The sequence below is a fragment of the Apteryx rowi genome, unplaced genomic scaffold (genome assembly GCF_003343035.1).
Source record: "Apteryx rowi isolate R43461 unplaced genomic scaffold, aptRow1 scaffold_181, whole genome shotgun sequence".
NCBI lineage: Eukaryota > Metazoa > Chordata > Aves > Apterygiformes > Apterygidae > Apteryx > Apteryx rowi.
The window spans coordinates 475,576-493,135 of NW_020448097.1; the positions used below are offsets into that span (position 1 = coordinate 475,576).

Sequence of the window (17,560 nt, forward strand, 5' to 3'; positions counted from 1 at the left end):
ACTTTCATCCAGTGGTACTGAAACACTTCAAATAATAATTGATTTTCATCAGTCTTGTAAACTAGGGTGTGGATGGGGCTGAGGGCTCTTATTCCTGTTTTGCAAGTGCTGAAACAGATGCACAGATCAGTGATGTGTTCAGTATTATACATCTGATGAGTTCAGGCCTGGAAATAGCCACTAGTCATGGCTTCTGCTGTAATCAGTAGTCCACAGCCCCAAGAGAGGTAACTTATCCTGGGAAATGAAAGGGAATTATAAATAACTTTTGGTTAAGCATGTGTTTTAGCACTCAGTGTAGGTTAAAAGACTTTGCCATTAGGTTTTCACTTTGTTTGCTGTTGAAACACAATTAGTGGGACAACTGGTCTCAGTTTGTAAGACAAGATAGCATACGTTTACATATATGCATTGGTATGCTCACTTTTGCTTATCCTAGTGGTCTCACTGGAAGGAAAAGCTTGCCAGTCAGTTTAGACTCAGTTTACTCAATTCTAATGAAAAAATATAGCATCCCAGGAATTAGACCATAAAAGGCATAAAGGAAAGTAAATAAATAATAGCACGTAGGGCAAAATTAAAAAATTGTTACTAGGACATTTTAGAGGTTGTTGCTCTCCTGTATAGTTGCTCTGGTGGGTTTATATCTGGTTGTTATATATTTGAATCAAATTCCCGAGTGTAAAAATGCTCTTGAGTTTTTCTTGTTGGAAATGCTTTTCCTGGTCTACAGAAGCCCAGATTCATTGTAGACTCTTAACACAGATCTGTGATCTTGGCCTTCCTTCATTCATTCTTTGTACATAGATGGATAGCTCCTTTGCCTGATAGTTACAGATTATAGGCCATGTGAATAATTAGGCTTCATTTTCACATGACAATATACTATTCTAATTGTAAATATATGTAATCCCAGAAAGATTTCCCATTTTAAATGCTTCCTAGGGCTGAACTGTGAACCTTTTGTGGTCTCACGCTTCTCACTGCTTCCACCTGCTGGTCTGTCCTAAGGTCATGCAAAACTAATTTGAGGGCCAAGCAGTTTTCTGGTCCTCTTCAAGATCTGAGCGGCCAAGGGACCACTGCAACTCCTCCACTTCCCTGCTGTAGATCTAGCAGTTTTTCACAACGCAACTCAAAGCACTTTCAGAGTTGAGAATAAGCATTAAAGACAACAAGACACTAATGAAATTTTTTTACCACAGCCAGGCAAATGAGATGAGGGAAGAACAAGGGAAGAGGAGGACGAGAGATTGGAGGAACTTTATTTTGCGGGCCAAAACCAGGGTGTTCTGTTCAGCTCCAGAGACAAGAGACCCAGAAAAAGTACTTGGAGCCAGAAGAGATCTGTTGAGAGATCTGTATTGATCACAGTGAAGATAGTTAAGGCAGGCTTCCTGTTCCAAGTTCAGAACATTTAGCTCATCTCATCTACCCGTTCCATAGGGCAGTTACAATTGTGTAGAAAAATCCAAATGTTATAAGATGGTGTCTTAGTCTTGGTTAAGGTTTTGCCTTGTAGACCATACAAGCTTTTTTTTTTCTTTTTAAACCAATGAATTGTTATTTTGCAGAGAGGTTTCTCCTCTCTTATAATTGTATTCCAGAATCCATTATTGCTATCTTGAAAACATCAAATATGAAAAGCAGTGGATTTAGTAACCACTGTTTGCCACCATCTGTGCTACAAATGCTTGCTAATCTAATACCAGCTCCTGTTGGAAACTTTTGCTAGATGATCCAAGTTGAGATTAGAGACCTTTGTACTAGGTTAAAGAATACACAAATGTAAGTTTTTCAGGCTAGGATCTGTTTCTTAATTATACTGCAGAGTATGTTTTTGAATTGTGTTTTGTTCAGTTTTCTCCACCTGTCTTTATATCTTATTATCTCATTAATGCTTTCAAATCAAATGCCTCCCTCCAATCCCCAATTTTCCTCGTATGTGGATAGGATTTTGTTTTATTTTATCCTATCATCAACCTCCATGGGAGTAGTGTAAATCAAACAGCCCATGTTCTTAACCCTCTCTGTCTTTATAGAGTGCTTTTTCTGCATGTTTCCTCAGTAAAGAGTTTCTTTATCCAACATACCCATTTCTTTGGTAGTTTGTTCATTATTTAATTAATGTTCAAGGATCACCTCTTCCAAGCTCAAGAATAGTTCATCCCAACAAGCAGGAGATCAAACAAAGGTGGCAGGAGGCCTGCATAGATAAACAAGGAGCTCCTGACTAAACTCAAACATAACACAGAGGAAGTATACAAGAGGTGGAAGCAGAGACAGGTGGTCCAGGAGGAATATAGAGACACTCTCCGAGCATGCAGGGATGAGGTTAGGAGAGCTAAAGGCTACCAGTTGAAACTGGCAAGGGATGTGAAAGGCAACAAGAAAGTCTTCTGTTAGTACATAAGCAGCCAAAGGAAGGCTAGGGAAAATGTGGGCCTCCTGCTAAATGAAGCGGGGACTCTGGTGACAAAGGAGAGAGAAAATGCAGAGATACTGAATGCTGCCTTCACCTCAGTCTTTACTGGTGAGATCGACCCTCAGGAGTCCCAGGCCCCTGAGACCAGCGGGGAAGTCTGGAGCAACGAAGACTCTCCCGTGATGGTGGAGGATCACTTAAATTGTACATACACAAGTGTATGGGACCTGACAGGTTGCACTCCTGAGTGCTGAGGGAGCTGGCCAGTGTCACTGCAAGGCCACTCCTAATTACCTTCAAAAGGTGATAGTCATCAGGAGAGATTCCAAAGGGACTGGAAGAGAGCAAATGTCACCCCTGCCTTTAAGAAGGGCAAGAAGGAGGATGCGGGGAACTACAGGCCAGTCAGCCTCCCCTTGATCCCTGTGAAGGCGATGGAGCAACTAATCCTGGATACTATTTCGAGACACACGAAGCACAAGAAGGTGCTTGGGAGAAGTCAGCACGGATTTATGAAGGGGAAATTGTGCTTAATCAACCTGATAGCCTTCTACGATGAGATGACTGGCTTGGTGGGTGAGGGGAGAGCAGTGGATGTCATTCGCCTTGACTTTAGGAAGGCTTTAGTCACTTGTCTCCCATGCCATCCTCATAGACAAGCTGATGAAGTGTGGGCTAGATAAGTGGTTAGTGAGGTGGACTGAAAACTGGCTGAATTGCTGAACTCAGAGGGTTGTGATCAGTGGCACAAAGTTCGGCTGGAAGCCAGTCACTAGTGGTGTTTCCCAGGGGTCGATACTGCAGTTAATACTGTTTAACCTCTTCATTAATGACCTGGATGATGTGGCAGATGGGCACCCTCAGCAAGTTGCTGATGACACAAAACTGTGAGGACTGGCTGATGCACCAGACGGTTGTGCTGCTATTCAGAAGGCTCTCGACAGGTTTGAGAAATGGGCAGCAGGGAACCTCATGAAGTTCAACAAAGGGAAGTGCAAAGTTATATACCTGGAGAGGAATAACCCCATGAACAGGCTGGGGACCAACCAGCTCAAGAGCAGCTTTGCAGAGAAGGACCTGGGGGTTCTGGTGGACAAGTTAAACATGGGCCAGCAATGTGTCTGTGTGGCAAAGAGGGTCACCAGTATGGGTTGCATTAGGATGAGCATTGCCAGCAAGTCGAGGGAGGGGATCCTTCCCCTCTACTCAGCGCTGGTGATGACACATTTGGAGTACTGTGTCCAGTTCTGGGCTCCCCAATACAAGAAAGACATGAACCTCCTGGAGTGAGTCCAGCAAAAGGCCACAAAGATGATTAAGGGACTGGAAGGTCTCATAATGAAAAGAGGCTTGAGAGAGCTGGGGCTGTTTAGTTTGGAGAAGAGAAGGCTTGGGGGACCTTATCAATGCTTATAAACCCTGCAAGGGTGTAAAGAAGGTGGAGCCAAAGGGTGTAAAGAAGGTGGAGCCAGACTCTTCTCATTGGTACCCAGTGACAGGACAAGAGGCAACAGGCACAAATTGAAACACAGCAAATTCCATCTGAACATAAGAAAATACTTGTTCATTCTGAGGGTGGCTGAACATTGGAAAAGGGTGCCCACAGAGGTTGTGGAGTCTCTATCCTTGGAGATATTCAAAACCTGACTGGACACAGTCCTAGGCACCCTGCTGTAGCTGACCCGGCTTGAGGTCCCTCCAGAGGTCCCTTCCAACACCAAATATTCTGTGATTCTGAGATTACCTGCACTGTTAAAAATGTGTACTTTATTTCCCATTTGAATTTGTCTAGTTTCAGCTGTCAACCACTATTTTGCTATGACTTTCTATACCGGATTAAAATGTCTTTTATTACCCCATGTTTTCTTCCCAAAGAGATTTTATAGATTGTAATAAACTTACAACTCAGTCTTTTTAAGATGCTAAACAAATTGTGCTATGTCTCCCACTGTAAAGCATTTTCTCCAAATGTCTGCACCCACTTCAGTTCTTCATCATCCTTTTTGAAAAATAATTTCTAGAATGGTTCCATTCCAGTTTTGACTTTTCCCACAGTCCTGTGCAAAAGTAAAACTATATCCCTGCTACTGTTCACTATCCCTATGTGTGTACCGGCATTCTAATAGGAACTCATACTGAGTTGTTTGTTCTGGCCACTGAATTTTTAAGTGTCTCTACTTTCCAGGCTAAACTTGCTCTGTAGTTACACATCCTTTATTCCTAGATTTAGGATTTTGTACCTGGCTATATGAAAGTCATTTCGTTTGGGCCTCAGTTACCACCAGATCACACTGACTGGTGTGATTACCTGTTCATCTGATTTTGTGTCATTTTTGTGCACATCATTGCAGTGGTAGATAAAACTTTGAATCATATAGGGCTTAGGACCACTCCTTGTGGATCTCTGTGAGAAGCAGCCATATTCAGTGATGATTTTACATTGCCAGTTCCTTTTTAGAACACTGTTAGGCAGTTTTAAATTGAAATAATGATATTGATGTGGTATACTACTGTTTTTTCTTATCAGAATGTCTTCTGGTACTGTGTCAATTGCTTTAGAAACTTTTAAGTTTATTACATCTCTGCAGTTGTCTTTATCTACTAATTTGTATGTCTTCTCAAAGAATGAAATCAAGCTTGCTAACAAGATTTTTTTCCTATGAAACCATGCTGTTTGGTGTTAATTATCTTCTTACTCTTTTATATTCTTTTTACATGTAAATGTTTCCATAACTGTCTGGGACTGATATCAGGCATGCCAGCCTAAAATTATCCAATCAGCCTGCCAGTGCTTCTTAATGTTAACACTACCTTAATCCCCTTCCAGTCCTCTGGGACTTCCTGTATTCTGTGGTACAATAAAAATGAGCATAATTTGGTCAAGGAAACAAGTACTGAGCTCTTGAGTTAAAGAGTAGCCAGGTGGTGAATCAAATGCCTCTGTGTCAAGTATTTTGAACATTTGTGTGAAGATAAAACACTACAAGTTTCAAACACCTTTTAAGTAGCTTGTCTACAACACCAAACTTTTCAGACAGTGTCTAAAATTCTGTACAACTCTGAAACAAGCACATATTTATTTATCCGTACTTGCATGAGTAGCTATACAGCAATCTCTCAGTGGGATTTTTCCTCTGCAGTTCATTACCACCTGGAGTGTCTAGATCTCTGATCAATTAGGATAAATCCTCTGCCTGTCTTGAACTCCAGTGTAGCCTGAGCCTGTCTCCCCAAGGAGAAATTTCTGAAGATACAAGACTACTTGGTAATTACAAGGAAAAAAAAAAAAGGTCAGTGCAAATCGCACACTTTCTTTCTTAAGAGTTCTAGGGCTGCTAGCTTCACCTGTGTTGCACCTCTCAGTTATCTGAGCGTGAAACCTAGCATAGAGCAGCATCTCAGTGCTATACGTCATCTGCAGTCTCCAGAATAAGCAAGTCATGTTGACTCAGGAGATTAATTCTTGAGGAAAAAAAGAGGCAATGTTCTAACAGTGGTAGCATACGTTCCTTCTTTTCATCTGGCTGCAATCACTAGCAGAGTTCTCCTGACTGGGCTGTGGCACACAGTGTGAGGGGTGCTGAGTAGCTGACCAGTGGGACATCTGCAGGGCCAGATTCTGTATGCTAGAAATACTATTGAACAGGATGGGTCAGATACACTTTTCCAGACTTTGGAGAAAATCAGACCAACCCAAATCCCAACATGTGGACAGTCCTAGTGTACCCCTAGCCTGCACCAATAATCAGATCTGAAAAGATTTCGTCCAGACTCTTCCTTCTTCTAGTCTTTGGTTTCGGCAAAAAAAGGGGTGTTTCCATCCAAACTTGGAGAAAGCTCTACCTGAGATAAGGAAATAGAGAATTAGACTTTACCAAGAAAGACAGTACCTTTCTTGGCATCAACTTACGCTCCAGAGCCACAGGCATTTCAGTAACATGCTTTTGCCAGGTTCCCCTCTTGCTTCTTTAAAGATCAATCTTCAGAAATTTAAGTGAACTTTGTACACTAAAGCATTATTTGGTCTGTGCACTTCCTTACATTTCCACAGAGTAAGAGTATGTACATGGAGGAAGTTAGCTGTAGTACCTGGTGTGTTGTGACTTACTGTCCCAGCTACCTTGCTCATTTGCCTTTTCACTTTTTCTTCTAATTTCACCAGTAGTATCTGCCAGCATTCTTCATGCATGCGTCCAATGGAAAATTGTCTTTTGTTTCTCTGTATTTCTAGTATACAGAGGCTTCAGCAAGGACCTTGAGGAGTTAATTTTGACTGAATTTGTTTTCTCTGCATAAAAACAGAGATCATTCAAAATTTCATTTTCTGCCCTGCTTTGACTCCCCTCAGCTTCTGTTGAGTATAACTAACAGAAATCAGAATTAACAGAAATCCAGGCCTAAAGCACCATGCAGTGAGAAACTTCATACAGACTAATGGGCCAAATCATAGATTACTGAACTACAGGTAGCTTTGTTCAGTGGTTGATAATGACAGACATCCTGAGCCAAACAGTTTTCTTCATAACTGTGCCTTTTCTGTCCCTGCATGAATCTATTAAAAGAGTTGGTGTCTGCTGAGGAGGAACTGCCAAAGCAGCAGGGAAGCATAAATAACCTGTGAATCATTTCAGGGTCATTTTTTGGGGGCTGGTTTTGATGGCCGATATCCTTGAGTGCTGTAGGATTGTGCATGTGGGTAGAATGATGAAAGCCCAGACAAGAGGTGCTCTGAGTTGCTAATACATTCTTTCCAGTTTCCTCTTCCATTGTGCTTTTTGCAGTAGTATGTTGGATCTGACTAGCTCCTGAGCTATGGACTTAATGTGTGAATTGGGAATTCATCGCCCGTTGGGCCCTTTCTGCATGGAAAGGGTCAAAAGCGAGAAGGTCTGTTGGCCCCCTTTCTCCACGGTTTATGGATTTAGGCTGCATGCTTTAAAGATAAAGAGCTCCTCTGCAGTCCAGCACACAAGCTGATTTGAGTTTCGACTGTATAAAGGGGAAACAGAGAAGAGCACATGTAGGGGATGGAAATATGGGGAGAAAGAAACAGCTAGAAGAGTTTATAAGATGAAATCAACAGTCCTCAAAGATGAGTACAGCATTTTATCCCTACTTTTAGTAAATTCCTATGACAGACTACTAGTCACAGAGTTCCTGCAACTCTTCAGACTCTTCAGCTGCAAAATCCAGGGATATGTTTGTAATTTCCTATTGCTCCTCATAGTATGTTGCATTGGTTGACTGATGGATGTTCTACTCAGTGTTACCTATGAGCAGCCATCTCAGCTCAGACCACAAGTCTATGGAGTCCATGTCCTGTCATCAATATCAGTGAATACCTAGGAAAGAAAGTATTCTTTCCCAGCATGTTTTTTTAGCCTCTAGCAGTTTACTAAATGTGATGCCTTTAATAACCCTGGAGAGGTTTTACATCTGTATTTGTCCAGTCCCTTTTTTTTTTTTTTTTTTTTTTTTTTTTTTTTTTTTTTTTTTTTTTTTTTGGTCAGCATAAACTTTTAGCATCCACAGCTTCCTCTTCACAACAGAATTATGCAGCATGGAAAGAGCTATCTCTTTTTGTTTCTTATGAGCCTGTGTTGATTAAACCTGATCCTTCCATGTTTCCAAATTTTGTTCTACAAATAAAATAGTTCTCTTTTTTTTCTCCTTCCTCTTTACAGGCCATTGACAAGTATTGCCGAGTCAGTGGTGGCTTTTCTGGGGTCAAAGATGTCTATTCCTCATCTCCTGCATATGACGACGTACAGCAGAGCTTTTTCCTTGCTGAAACTTTGAAGTAAGCTGTCTTCAATCTTGCATCTTCCTGTAGAAGCTAACATCTAAAGTCTAGAAAAATACATAGGCTTAACAAATAATCTGTTGTCTATCACAGTGGTTTGGGCTGGGGTTTTTTTTCAACTTCAGGCTTCTAGGTCAGCCCTTTTACCAGCAGAAAATATAAGTAAGGTCTCCCATAAAAGAATCTTCTGTTGAGGGAGCTTTAGTTTTTAAGACCTCAGTTTGATTTCTGGCCTTACAACAGAGGAAATGTTACTTCCTTCCAACAAATTCCCTTTGCAAAAGACAACATTTTATTTTAAGTCTACTGACTTGACATGTTTTATATGAGTATGTGTCATGCTTTGATGTGGTAGGCCCTGTTTCTCCTGTGTGTGTCATTAAAAAGGAGTAAATGGGGAAAAATGGCATGGAACAAAAGCCCTCTGTGCCCTTGAATGATTTCTCTGTGTTCATCCCACAACATATTTTTCTATTTTTTCTATTTTTTTAATGTAAGCCAGCATATCAGGCCTTTTTATATTTATTTTAAAATATTTATTATTCTTATGCAATATATATTATAGTTTACTATTTATTTATACAATTTTAATAATTTTGTAATTTTTATATGCTTCAGATTTTAAAATCTTTTTAATATTTCCAATTCAGTCAAACCTGTAGGACATATCTAGTCTGTCCTTTAGAGACTGTTGCAGTCTGTTGTATATTTTGTTCAAGGCAAAGCATTCCAAGTATTTGGTCTTCCACCACATTTCTTTCTTTGTGAATTGTCCGCTTCTAGAAGAGAAACATCTGAGTTGGCTATATTCCCTATCCCTTTTTTTCCTTCTTTATTGGATTTTGGAGAATGTTTTACTCAGTTAATGCCATGGACAGAAGCCACTGTGGCCAGCGTGAATGAGGCTAAAGGCTACCGTTAGGAGACTTGGTTGTTGCTTCTGCTTACATATCCATGTCACTTTCTGTCAGCATCTGATGGAAGAGATGATAGGTATGTTGTTGCACAAACCTGTCAGCTGTTAAGACTCATTAACATGCCCTTTCTGTCTTTACAACCTAATGATATGAAGAAGAAACAGTTGTAACCATTTGGTAGTTTAACATCACATGCAGGTTTTGCAGAAACAGGGTTTCTATACAGCAGAAGAATTTACAATGTCAGATTTTGAGGCTTTAACTGCAACTGAAGTCTGAAGATTGATTTTGGCTATTGGGAGCTCAAAATGCAGAGGTGAGAAAGATGGTCCTGACAGTAGCAGCACTGGTGCCTGCTCCAGGCAGCTCAACATATTTTACTGGCAAAGAGGGACTCTGAGTTCCTCATGTGTAAGGGAGGATTTTGGCAATTCTGTCCTTCTACTCCCTCCTTTCTAGACTCCTCTAAATAGTCACAATACCTTGTTTTCCAGTGTTACTATTAAAACAAAAAAAGTCAGCTTCTGCTGCCTTCTCTGTCATCTTCATTAATTTTATGTCACTTATTCCTTTGAATTTGTTTTCTGGAGCCGAAAAGCTATACTCCCAAAGAGAGAGGCAGCAGTTTCAAACAGGTCTAGTCAGGGGAGCAATACCTCCCAGGGAGCTGATTTTATCCATTTGTCTATAAAAGCCAAATCAGAGAATGAAAGTTGTTCCTATGGGACTTCTATGGTGACAGGGATGACTGTTGAAGTATTGCCAGAATCCTGTCTAGATCTTAAATGATCGCAAGGTGATCTTAAAACTCACTGATTCATCACTCGGTATGTGGATATACTGTAGTGCAAGCATTATAAGAGAAGGAGAGTCTGAGGAGTAGCTCAAAAATGTTTTACTGGCATTTGGTTTGGATCATTTTCCACTTGTGGAGTAAAATGAAGTTTTGTTGGTGAGCTGGAGATTAGATCTTTGAGGCTGATGCAATGAGCATAGCCAAGCCAGGAACTGATATCACCTTGAGATAAAATAGAGGACATGAGAGCAAGATAGGTCAAAGGGCTGTGAAAATAAAGACAGGAAGGCTGGGTTTGTTGCCAAGAAAAAGATGAAGATATCCTTTAGAAGAGGGATGTAAAATGTGTGTTACAGAATGTCTACTGTTATCTTTTTCTATATTGATAATAAATTCTGCATCTTCAATCCCCTCAAATTCAAAGTTTACGCCTCCCCTAAATATGTATTGTTGCTGCTCAGATCACTGGTTAATCAAAGATAAGATACTCAGGGCAAATTATGAGAGTTTGGGCAGTATGAGGCAAGAACATAATCACTGAGCAGGAAGGAGCAAGATGTAGAAATAACTCGCTTAAGTTATTCAAAGCAAAAGTTTGAATCAATGAGGAAGGTGAGTTTGAGTAAGATGTAGGATAGTGGTGCTGCTGTGGTGAGAAGAGCGAGTGGAGGAGTGCTGCAGGGGGAGAAAGCAAGGAAGAAGTAATGAGGAAAATAAAGGTGCGAGGCTATGAGGAAAAAGAAAAAATGTAGAGAAAGAGACCAGACGTGGGACAGAACAAAGTTACCTCAGTAACTAATTTTTATCTGCAAGCAGTTACTTGGTGAAGAAATGATAGAGCTACACTGACTCAGTTCTGCATCTGATTTGGAGAGAACTAAGTAACAGCAGCATCAGCAGAGTGAAGACAGAACAATGCGTGTGCACATTAGAGCCCCCTAATGGGAATGACACCCCTTGTCACATGCTTTTCTAGATAGCGGGAACCAGGCTGAAGCAGGAGCTCAGAGGTCCTGTAGGCCCATAATGTTAAGCCTGCACCCCCACCGTCAGGTTTTCTGGAGCAAGGGAAATGCCTTTTGAATTTTAGCAGTTGAGTTTGAGGCCTTGTCTAAGATTCCTCCAGCCAATATCTCCCTTCAAAGAATAGCATAAACACATTCAAAAGTGTGTATTAAGAAATAAGAAACAAGAAATACTCATTTTCCACGTATGTCCAGAAACCTTAACTTGGTTACATGCTTCATTTCTTCTCTAATGAGTAACGGTTATGAATCCTCTCTGCTAATCCTCTCTGCGCAATACATTGGCCCATTTCCTCCTACCAGAAACTGAACCAGCTCCCAGCATGGTGATAACAAGCCATATATCTGTCAAGCTTAGTGGCTTCTCTTGTGCTTCCTCTGAATCTTTGATCTGGATTAAAGAGGATTGGCCATTTTCAAGTGGGTTCACTCCATTAAGAACATTCTCTGCCACTTCCCTGCCCCCCAAAATCCTTGTAGTTGGTGTCTTGATGTTTCTATTACACTGTAATTCTTTGAATGGAGTCTTAAAAAACAGAAGAAATTACTTGGAAAGATTAACATGCTGTCTCCATAACAACTTTTCATTGAAGGGCTTGATCAGGATAAAAATGACACTTCAGATCATTATAACAGGGAAGACAGTGTGGGTTTTTTTGGGAAGTGCTATAAAAAGGTTGAAAGTAAATAGCTTATTTATAGCTTTAGCTGTTGACTGGTGGGGCCTGAAGTTGCTATGTTGCCCCACCCTGTCTGTTGCTCTCCTTTAATAGCCATCATTTTTCCTCTCTGTCTTGATATCCAGGTATTTGTATCTGCTTTTCTCCAATGATGACCTTCTACCTTTAGACAACTGGGTTTTTAACACAGAAGCTCATCCTCTGCCCGTTTTACACTTAGCCAACACCACACTGTCAGGAAATCCTGCTTATCGATAAAAACAGCTCTAAGAAGAGGAAGAGAGACTGTTTTCAGCTCTGTTTTGTTTACATGAACCACTTGAGACTTCAAGCCGGAGAGGAGACAGATGCTTGATAAATTTGGACTTCTGAGTGAAGTACTGGGGTGAGAAACAAAGCTCTTCAACATATAGATAAGTAAAACTGAAAAAAAGTTTCGTTTTATACATGACCAAAACACCCTAGTGTGGTATTTGCAGGACAGAGACCTGCGCTTTGAACTCTAGCAAGAATTGGAGTCTACTATTTAATACAAATGCAGCAGCATAAGGAAGAAGAGGCTTTCCTGTCCAGGGGCAGGAACTAGCTGCTGCTGCTGTTGACTATTGCAAGGAACAACGCACCAGTCACCTCTTCAGATGGGGTGGGTTCCAAATGCTTTTTTTTTCTTTCTTGTTTTTGTTTGAGGTTGACATGAACAAAGCAACAACAAAAAGCAGCATCACTGCACCAGCAGCATCAGGATTTGAATTTTTTTCCTGTACCTGTCTGAATTTTCTAATCAGCATCAGTTTGCCCAGACTGGCAGCCATTCTTGGGGACTCTAAAACTGTTGCCTCTTCATTTTGCCTTTTAAAATAATGCCTAAAGATCTGTATGCATGCTCACACCCAGAAAACAATTAGTAAGCATTTCATTTGTAATTCACTGGCAGCATTGTGGGCTTAGATCATTTGGCAAGCTACAGTCACAGTGTGGAGCATATCACGGGTAGGAGGGAGCCTAAGCCTTCCTTCCTCACAAATCCTTTCACATGGGAAGTCCATGGTCTCTTATTTGTCCTGTTTGTTGAACCAGAGATGACAACATGACAAAAACAGTTTCTCGTGGTGTATTTAACAGAATATAGCATATTGCAGTTAGAAATGCTTCCGTTGAGCTAGTCAACAGGAGTTTGTTTTGTTGCTTTATGTTAGTCCATACAATCTGGATTTTTCCTGAGAGTTATCTTTCATTCTTTGGATACTATCCAGAGAGTGTTCTTTGCAGATTTGAAATCTTGACTTATTTTACTTCTGTGTATGACAGAAGCTCAAAACAGCATTTGATTTAGTTTACAAAACTCTTTTTCATCTGGGTGACCATCTGCTTCAGTGCAAAGCAAACTTGATCTTCTTTGGAAACAACATAACATCTCTTACATATGAGTGGAAAAAGAGGCTATCAAGTCCCTTCTTCCATTAGTTTATGAGAAATGAGATGCTGTGTTACCTGCATGTGTTTTTCCTGGGTATTACTAGGCTGGGGTAGTCCAAACAGTTTGGGATTAGGCCAGACAGTAAGTGTAGAATGGCTGCCAGTCTGTACAGAGAAAGGACAGAGTTCTGGAGTCCCAGAAATAGAAACAGCAAACTTCTGCTCATTGTTGCTCTCCCAGCCACCTGTTTTGAAGTACAGAACAACCATTCAAATTTCTCCATGAATCCCAGTGGATTAACTCACTGCCACAAGAACGCTTGAATTGAGGACCTAAGCCATTTTGTGGTGATGGGATGGTATTTTTCTCAGTGCAGATGTACAGTACTGCTATTTCTTCTTTATGTAGACAAGCAGCGGGTACCAAATAAAGGACACTTTTTTCTCATTACCAAGTTACCCAATGTTTGTCAGTCTCTACCCTATCACTGTTTAAAATGCAGACCATCCTTTTCCTCCAGCAGCTACTGATGTGCAAAGTCTATATCAAAAATAATGCATTTTGTGGACTAATTGCTGTGTCATTCATGCATGTCAGCATCCTGAGATATCCTAGAGTAAGCTGAGTTTGGAGATAATGGGTTCTGAGCAAGGTGTGCATGGTAACCAAGCATGGATATTGAAGCTTCTGACTGCAGTGAAATGCACTCTTTCTCAGCCCTTCACAAAGTAGGTCCTGATCTGCAGAAAGGAGTTATGTGCAACCCAAAGTTCAGACTGTTTTCCCTCTGGGTACATAAGGTACAGTAGAATATTGTCATTTTCATTCTGTTGCTGCTTTCTTGCATACTTTCATGAAGATAGAGTGTAAATTTAAGCACAAGATGACTTTTTAGTCTTAGTTGTTTCCAAGTCTTGCACTGTATTCTCTAACAAAACAGTCCTCAAATTCTTTAGGTAGCTGTTGCATTTTAGCAATTTCTACAATACTCTCTCCTCTTACAGGATGAAATAAAGAACAGAAAATCATGTGCATTTTTGGCACACTGGACTTGTGCAAGAGCCTGGATATCCCAGAGTTGTCTATTTTCTTTTTGCATGCATTCAAAACAAGGATGTTTAGTTCTTTTCCTAATCCAAGCCTCAAGCTTGCCTGTCGGTTAGGAACAGCTAGCAGTCGTTTTTTCTAACACTTACAGCTTGACTTTTCAAAGAAGCTGAATTTCTGCAGCTTCCATTGACCAACTTGGAGCTGTGTGCATCCTGCAGTCAAGAAATCAACTTCTTAGCTTTGGCCTCTGATTAAAAACAAAACCCTTGAATGATATTCTGGGTGTTCATTTTGCTGCACAATATGGTCCTTAAGATTAAATTCTTAAAAAGAACATGCAAGATTGTAAGCACCCTGGAGTAATGGGAAAAGCAAATAGTGTAGTTCCCCGAGTCATTCACATCTTTGAGGCTGCTTTGGCTCCCTGCTCCAAATTTGTGGATGTCTCTTCTACCTCCCATTTATTGACATATTCTCACCTGATATTTTACAGGACTTGAATATTGAGTCTCCAGAGTTTTGAAAAGTGAAATCAGTCACTCTCTCCTTGCAGTACCATCCTGTAAGATTAAATATCTACCCTGTCTTGATTTATAGCTAAGCAAAACTCTGTCTGGCTGTCCTTTATGATCCTCTCCTCTGCCACTGAGGAAACGATACTATAAACCTTCATAATGTGACTCTCCCTAGTTTGAATGGAGAAACGGTTAATAGTATTAACACTGAAAGGATCGACAATGTCATCTGACATACGCAGAAAACAGTGAGGCAGTTTCCATCTCAGGGCTGTAATAACAGACTCTTATCAAATTGAGTTTATTATCTACATTATTAAGTCTAGTTCATGTTTTTAAAGGGACAAATTAAAAACAGGCTCATTACCGAAGAAAAATGAAAGCAAGCTGTTGATTCACATGGTAGTTCAGAGATCTGTTTACCCTGATATGACACCCCTCTTTCAGTCTTTGAATTTTGAGAAACACTATTCTGATTCAATGAAGTTTGAGTTACCATACCAAGAGGAAACCCAAGCTCTTTTGCAAGTTCACGTACATACAAGTGTAGCAGAGATGATGAGCATTAGCTGTTTCTGCTGTCAGCCCATTCTAACAAACTGCTCTGTAATTGTCCAGAAAAGTTGGGAACCACCAAACTGGAAGAAGACAGCCTGACTTGTTATACTCAGATTGTTGCCTTTAATCCTAATTGCTTTGTGGAAGTTGGTTTTGCATTCTGCCTTTATTCTTCCTTAGTCTAAAATTGACAAATTATTTTTTCCTCTGAAACAATAAAAGGGCAAGAGTCTATCTTCTGACATGGGAACCTTCTGGCTGCCTCTGACCTGGAATCCTGCATATGTACTTTTTACAGATTAAAAATAATATTGTATATTAAAAAAAGATTGAATAAAGAATGTCTTTAAGTGAGGAATGTATCTTTTGTGTCCTTTGCCTCCAATAGCAACCTCCAGTAGCATTGGACTATGAAGCTGATCCTATTTCACAGGTGCTGCAGCTTTTCATTCCCCTTCAGCTCTACTAGGGGCTTTTTCTGCCACCTTAAACATTTATCAGGACCCACTATTGCAAAATTAAAACCCCTGTACCCCATGGCTGCAATTAGCAGATCGCTGCAGCGCTCCAATTTTTATTAAGATGTGACTCAGTGTACAACAACCTGAGACTCTGTGTGCCATTGTGAAAGCCACCAAATTTCACAAAATTCTAAGGTTTCTACCCCTTTATAAAATTTGGGTGAAATTGCCTGAAAAGTTCAAAGATAATTAGTGACGAGGGCAAAGGGGACAGGCAGACAAGCAGCGCTACTAAATAAACTTCATTTTCCTAAGATACCAGGTTAAAAATCTAGTTTTTCGTGACATTAAATAGCAGGTAAATTAGCAATTAAATCTGTCCAGCCATTCCTCTGCCCTCTGTAGAATGGAATAATTTCATAATTATTTGTTTAAATGTTGTTCATGGGGAAAGTGGTATGAAGAAATCTGCTTTGAGGGAGATAATTTTCCCCCTGCACCTTCAAATTTGCTGGAACTTTTGTTGTAGCTGTTTTGCAGTACAGCAAATGAATAACCAGATTTGCTTTCTGGTTCACGTTAACTGTATGTAATCCTTACTATCTGGCATCAGCCCATATTGCTCATATGCAGTGCCTCGTTTCCATGGTGTGCCATGGCTCTGCAACATATTTCCACAGCTCTATCCTGTGCATCTTAGTTCAGTGCTTTATACCCTGTCTTCACAGCATGCTTCTGTTCTCCATCTCCCTCCTTCAGTACAACTTCCTAAGAGAAAATTAATTCCAAATTACCATAACTCCGTGTAGTATGTAGCACCTGATGCACACCTGCTGCATGTCCTCCACCTTGGGATCCTGCCATGCATTCAGTTGTTGCTCCCTAGCTTTCCAAACCCTGCATGTTCATGATGCACCCAGTTTCCTTACTCCTGCACTTCCAGTTGCTCTACCACTAAGCACTACATCTTTGCCCACAACATTCTGGTCTGTACTGAAGACTTCATTCCTCTATCCTCATTGCTCTTCAAGCAGTACCGTGTGCTTTGTGGTTCAACTCTATTGCCTATGTCTCCTTGATAAAGAAGTATTTCACCTATCTGTTTCTACCTCCTCCGAAGCACACTTTCTTTGCGCCTCCTCTAACCTCAAAGCAAACGTTTTTATTTCTCTTTTGGCACTCTGCCTGTATGTCCTTCCCCATCAACTGCATGATTATGTGTGCTCTTCCCTGGAGACCATGTGCCTTTACTCAAGGCATAGTGGGTATTTTTGTCTCCCATTCCCATGCATATTAATTAGCAGTATTTAAAAATCCTGAAATAAATCCTTCTTGAAGGCATATGGGGTATTTTTAGCCTTCATATTGTAGATCTGCGAGTTTTCTTCTCTTGGTGCAAAGCCATAGACACTCTTTGTGCCTTGGGAAGGAAAGGTTACTCGATTTGTGCCAGTCTACATGTGGGATGTGTGAAGATGGCACTGTTTGCTTGAAGGTTTATGTGTTTGTTTGTGGTTTTTTTTAATGTGAAGAACAAGAGTCTTTTTGACAAAAATATTTCAGGCTGAGCAAACTCCCGTGTGAACAGGTTTGAGGGGAGCAGTCGCTCATATAGTCAAACTACTTGCAGGTAAAATTCATGGAGGGAATTGGGGAGGAAAAAAAAGCACCATGTGTCCATGTGTACCAACCGTTTCATCACCATTGTCTTTTAGAGTTTCCATTGTACAAGCAGTTATAGGCAAGAGGTATGACAATGTTTATTTGTTACTCTATAAACTAGAAAGGATAAACTGCTGCATAACTGAGAAAGCATAATGTCCCGGTATTGGGATCACCCTAATCACATAGTATTCCCATGTGACTTGCATTACTGATACAGCTACAAAAAGGAAAAATGCCCCTAAGTCATT

At 40.5% G+C, this 17,560-nt stretch overlaps 1 protein-coding gene across 4 annotated transcripts in view; it reads left to right on the plus strand.

The window, feature by feature from the left end:
• The window catches only part of MAN1A2 (mannosidase alpha class 1A member 2), a 158,259-nt gene extending 142,715 nt beyond the window's left edge, over positions 1 to 15,544 (plus strand). For 3 of the 4 annotated variants that reach the window (XM_026061519.1, XM_026061521.1, XM_026061522.1), the window contains 2 exons: positions 8,110 to 8,225; positions 11,772 to 15,544. In XM_026061519.1, the coding sequence (XP_025917304.1) occupies positions 8,110 to 8,225; positions 11,772 to 11,904 (249 nt within the window). In that variant the 3' untranslated portion in view covers positions 11,905 to 15,544. Of the gene's footprint in view, positions 1 to 1,205; positions 2,075 to 8,109; positions 8,226 to 11,771 lie in introns of those variants that run through there. The other variant, XM_026061520.1, reaches the window with a different exon arrangement.
• The last annotated feature ends 2,016 nt before the right edge of the window (positions 15,545 to 17,560 follow it).